At 41.6% G+C, this 5648-nt stretch overlaps 1 protein-coding gene across 3 annotated transcripts; it reads right to left on the bottom strand.

The window, feature by feature from the left end:
- Positions 1-289: 289 nt before the first annotated feature.
- LOC112247582 (iroquois-class homeodomain protein IRX-6-like) lies at positions 290-5325 on the bottom strand. 3 transcript variants are annotated; one of them, XM_042331044.1, is made up of 7 exons: positions 4791-5325; positions 3654-3917; positions 3237-3346; positions 2656-2951; positions 1640-2374; positions 1328-1439; positions 290-928 (listed from the first exon to the last, which is right to left on the bottom strand). In XM_042331044.1, the coding sequence occupies exons 1-6, from the start codon at positions 4833-4835 to the stop codon at positions 1333-1335; spliced, it is 1557 nt and encodes a 518-aa protein (XP_042186978.1). In that variant the 5' UTR covers positions 4836-5325; the 3' UTR covers positions 290-928; positions 1328-1332. The 3 variants fall into 3 exon arrangements, with proteins under 3 accessions (XP_042186978.1, XP_042186977.1, XP_042186979.1); XM_042331043.1 differs by having other exon boundaries at positions 1337-1439; XM_042331045.1 differs by having other exon boundaries at positions 1337-1439; positions 3654-3867.
- Positions 5326-5648: the final 323 nt, after the last annotated feature.

The raw sequence follows: 5648 nt of genomic DNA, 5'->3' as shown, positions 1-5648 counted from the left end.
CCGTATTCCTGCCTCGTTGCTTGTCTGAACAGTAACAAAGTGTTTGATGCCAGAACTGATTAGATAATTACATTGGAGAGATGATGTCCCCTTTCTTCCTGGCCTTGTAACGTTCATTCACGTTCTCTACTGATTTATACTGATTTATGACCTTACCAACAATGTTCCAGTATTATTCTCCACGTTAAGAAGATTAACTTTGATCTAGTGCAAAAGTCTCAAAGGTTTTAATTGGCCGATTAAACCAATGTTAATGTTCTGGAAATAATATTTACACAGAAACGAGGAGTTCTTGAAAAAATTCATTCTTATAAAATATTTCATGAATGGCAAGAACAGAATAAGCTCACAATTATCTTTGAGATGAACACAACACAATCAACAATTTCTCCAGGTCGACACACACACAATAGACAATCACGATCCCAACTCAATAAATCCCACTCTTTTAGCGAACAGAAAGACCAACAACAAGCTAAGTATTTCTCCGTTAAATCAGGTAAAAATAGCACACAACCACAGTTGAAACAATACATACATGTAACAAAATATTTAAATGACACATACGAAATAAATAAATGAACAGTTGAGGAATCAAATAATAAATACACAAATAAATAAATAATATTGCTACACTACGATTGCCCATTGCATACATCATGAATTGACCGTCAGTTCCCATACGGTTGCATTTCAAAGTCTTGCATAAAGTCATCGTCAACACCATAAAAACAACGTTGTGCAAAAATAATGGCAGCTTCCACAGTTTGGACAGGGCTCATCGAGCTTTGACTGCGGAGCGCCGCAGTTCCCAGGTGTAAGGTAGGTAGGATGTCCGGTGCTCGTCGTCATCCCAAGTCTTTATAGTGCATAGCCTAATACCGGCTAAATAAAAGTCCCACTGTGTAATGACTGCGTGTCCATCAACCTAAGGGGACGAGAGAGGAAAAAGAAAAGCTCCTTATTTATTGATCTCCATTACAATATCAAGCCTCCTAAAACAACATACCTTCTAATATAAAACCATTAGTCAAATGTAGAAGTATGTGCTTAATTAACTATAGACTGACATATGTCTTCAGGTAATCCAATATATTCACTTTATAGACAAGATCACATATGTAATACCATCAACCTGTGTTAGTATAGAAAAGTTACAGTACAACTGGTGTAATCCAAATGATTGGATTAGCAGATGATGGTTAGGTTGAATGATGTACAAGTTGAATGTGTGTGTGTGTGTGTGTGTGTGTGTGTGTGTGTGTGTGTGTGTGTGTGTGTGTGTGTGTGTGTGTGTGTGTGTGTGTGTGTGTGTGTGAAGGCTCACCTTCCTCACCTCTTCATAACAGGTCTGAAGGCAGTGACCTTGTCATCCTGCAGGGTCACACATGTGTCACTGAGTTCCGAGGGCTCTGTCTCTGCATTCCCACTGGAGAATCCTAGACAACAACAGAAACCACACTGTAAGAAACTTGCTGCAGCCAGGTCATTGTATAGCGTTTATTTGTCAATATTATTTTTGATAGTAGTGAAAGAAATGTGCATTTCTGAAACACATTTCAATATTGTATAACTTTACACGGGTAATTTCACAATTACAGTCGTTCAAAATTGAACAAGTGTCACAACACGTACATACCTTCGATAGTGGAGTACTGGCATGAGTCTGAAAGCGCAGGATAGGAGGAACAGTGCAGTTGTACTGCCTTGTGGTTGTAGCTGCCTGCACTATAGACCTTAGATTGCAACAAGGGGCCCTCCTGGAAAGGGTTCTCAGCATTGGATATGTTGGTAGGATCCTGGAGGCCCCTGAGGGGCCCACACTGTCCGGTACCAGTCACTGGTAGCCTGGTCCCCTGGAGCTGGCAGTCTCCCAGCATGCTCCCTGTCCGGAGCTCTGGGGCCCCGTGGTGAGCAGAGCCCAGGATGACCCCCGTGGCCGCTGTACGCGCCAGAGACCAGATCCTCGGTTTGTCCCGGTCCGACACCTCAAAGTGTGACAGGGACACAGTGTGAGTGCCCGTGGGGATGGTGGTAGTGGTGGAGGGGGGCTTGGACGTCACCAGTGGATCAAGGAAGTCCGAGGGCATGGTGGGTAGAGAGGGCAGGGTGGGTAGGCTCTTGATACCACATGGGAATGAGTGGTGGAAGCTGTTGGGAAAGGAGAGGGAACGCTCTGAGCTGCAGTCTCTCTTTGGAGGGCCTCCAGGGCCAACACCACCACCGGACATGGCCCTGTGGAGGTCCTGCTGTTCCTCAGGGCCCCTGGGTGCCATCTTCTCACAGTCACTGTCCAGCTTGTCACAGTCCTCGTCCTCCATGTCCTCCAGGTCACTCAGATGAAGGTCTTTCTCATCTTTACACTCACTGGAATCTGAATGATGAAATATACAGGAATATTACTGGTGATATTAGGAGTAGAAGCAGTATAATTTTCACTGGAATCTGAATTGTCAAATACACACAACATGATATGTGGAATAGTAGTTATATTCAGGAGCAGAAGCTGTCATTTTGATCAATTCACATTTGTTTTGTTATTGTAGGTGATGTGGATTAGTTTAAGAGGAAGCAAGCTGCTGTAAATCTTTGTGCAAAACTCTAAGATGTTTTTTAAAATGCTTTACTAGACGGAAGAGGGAAGTGAATGTGTACCTTTGGTGACACAATCTTGGTCACTTTTATCCAGGTCGTCCTTCCTGTCGTCCCCAGCCTTATTCTTTGGTGACCAGGTCATCTTGTTCTCCTTCTTTAGCCTCCTCCTGGCGTTGGCGAACCAGGTGGAAACTTGGGTAAGGGTCATTTTGGTGATGATGGCCAGCATGATCTTCTCGCCCTTGGTGGGGTAGGGGTTTTTCCTGTGCTCATACAGCCATGTCTTCAGGGTACTGGTGGTCTCACGTGTGGCATTCTTCCTCCTGGCTGACCCATTAAAGTCCATAGTCCCATACCTGGTAGTAATAGCAGACAACACATTAGCCATTAGCAACATTAGCATAGAAACTCATAAACTATTCACCCAGACCCATGGCACTCCTGGAGTGTTGTCTGAAATATAGACTATACAGCTCTGCTCTATCTAGCAGTATAGAGCTGCATAGATTGTGACCTTTTGCTCTGGAGGTGTGAGATTCCTTGAATGTAAGTTATTACTCATGAATGACAGGGCTTTATCACACTAACAAGGAACAGCTGAGCTGATGCACTACAGATAAGGACTGTGTGGGGTTCCGTACCTGTCATATTGGTACTGGCCCAGTGAGTGGTCATAAGGATAGTAGGTGGCAGGTTGAGTTATACCAGAATGCAGAGTGCCTGTGCCATCCTTCATTTCATACTGTGGATTCTGAAATAAGAAAACAACTTTATGAAGCACTTAGGGAACTTTATTTGATTCTAAATATTGGAAACAAAGTTGATGTACATTTTGTGCTACTTTACTCCCTTCCAAATTGAAACATAATAGTCTACTGGTAGCCTAAATATGAGTATTTTTAAAACTTCAAAGTATATTCGACCCATCTATCAGGTATGCAGGCTACTCAAAAGTCATGTCAATGACGAAATAATTCGAGAGTAATTTTGATCAACATCCATCTTGATCGATCGCATCCCAGCCACCCCCATCCACTATTAGATTAAACGGGATGTACCAGAGATGAGTAGATAGCAGCGGAGGGCTCGGCGCTGTAGGGGAAGTAGCTGGCATAGTTCTGGCTGGCGGCGGCCGCGGCAGCGTAGGGCGAGCTATACATCCCTAGTGCCGCGTTGAGCTCCGTCCGTGTGCTGGCCAGGAGCCGGTTCTCGTAGGAAGGGCAGCAGAAGGTAGCAGGAGTCTGGGTACCGCTCGTCCCGTCAGAGACCGACCTGGAAATCGAATCGCAGCAAGTCGTACTGGGGTTTGCCGACACGAAAAACTGCATGAAGAGAATTGTGGAGGATAGACATGTCATTCGTGTTTGACGCATGAGCTGTTGTTATCTTCATATCTAGAATATATTTTGATATGGTTTTGAGATACAGGACAATTCAGGTAAGATGGAGACTAGATATAAACGCGTGCTGTGTGTGTATGCCTAATTTGATTAACAGTTTTAGAATCGCATTTTACATCAAATCCAGGTGAAATCACAAGGTACCATTTTGGAAATCATGTTTTTCAGTTCATTTAGCTTTTTTTATTTTATAGAAAATGAATTCCCAAAGTATTCATACACTGCCTGACTAAGCTATTGTAGGCTACTGAAATTTGGTGAAAACAAAGGATCTAAAACTTTTACTACTCTTATAGGAAAATAACTTATTTCTAGTTGAATCAAAGTTTTGAGATCTTTTATTGCATACCTTTGTCCAGTTGTCCCCAAACAAATATATTTAAATTATAAATCCGTATGGCTACTTCACGTTTTCTAAATAATAGTAATTGTCAATATCAAATTCAGAGATCTCTGAATGAAAGAGAAAGTTGGGAAGGTTCACTGTTAACTTCAAAGCGCAAATAGGCTACACAACGGAGCTATAGCGTAGTAATAAACAGAGGTCTTTTGTCATATCAAAACAACACGTGAGTACATTCATAATTCAATTAAATTGGACCTGTGTTTATGTCTGTCGATATGTTGATTAAACAAAAGCGTCACTTGAAAATAGCTGTCAATATTCTGAAAGCAACCATTCAGTGCTGCATCTAGATTATAGAGTGAGCTGTTCAAATTAAAATGATGCTCGTTTGTTTACATATTTGTCACTTTGAAATTGAGAGAGAAAAAAGCATGTTGATATTGTCTTACCTGTGAAGTTGCATTATAAGGATATCCAAACTGAGAGAAAGACATAGCTGCTTCTTTTGTTATCAGGAATATTCTTCACCCTTGATCGATTGTAACCAATTCTACTTCAAATCCACCTTCTTACACACATTTCCACGCACGGCCTCTCGCTCAATAATAGATGATTGCACTTAGGAGGGAGAGTTGAGGCTGGTACCAACAGCTGCAGATAGTTTTATATATGAATAATCCCCCGAAGGAAATGATAAGAAAATGAAATTACGCGTCATTAAGTACAAAAATTGTTGTTGTATTAGCTGAAGAAGGCTTAAAGGATAACGTAAGACTTGCAAGATATGGACTCTGCTTGTGCTATTATTTGTGCCTCTATAGTTCTTTAGCATTCACCCATGCAAGGGTATCAGTGTGACGTCATTGTAATCCCGGAACGACAGGACAGCAAGGATAGAATAATGTCTTTGCCAATCACATCTAACATCGCGTTTTCTTAAGGTGTTCTGTGCACTCCCCGTGTCCCCTCGGCTTTGTGCAGTGGTCTTCTTCACTTGCTTCACTGATAAGAGTATAAAGGAAAGGGGTTGTTCTGGTACAGTTGTGGAACTGTCAGATAGACCAAGGCTCTTGATGCGTATCATGTCCAATTATAAAATAATACCAACTCAAATGACCACCGAGCATATTTTGTTATTATTATGCATAGAATAATACATATTTATTTGGACAATATTTGAACTGAAAACCTTCAGTTGTGTTTTCTTTCATTTGGGATATCTGATTCTTTGCTATTTCTTATCAGCATCTTCATCATAAAAGAATAATTTTAGTTAGTTAGTCTCATGTGCTCACTTGAACAATAAT

The sequence above is a fragment of the Oncorhynchus tshawytscha genome, linkage group LG12 (genome assembly GCF_018296145.1).
Source record: "Oncorhynchus tshawytscha isolate Ot180627B linkage group LG12, Otsh_v2.0, whole genome shotgun sequence".
NCBI classification, from domain to species: domain Eukaryota; kingdom Metazoa; phylum Chordata; class Actinopteri; order Salmoniformes; family Salmonidae; genus Oncorhynchus; species Oncorhynchus tshawytscha.
Note: the sequence above shows the minus strand (reverse complement) of the source record. Positions and strands in the feature narration are given on the sequence as shown.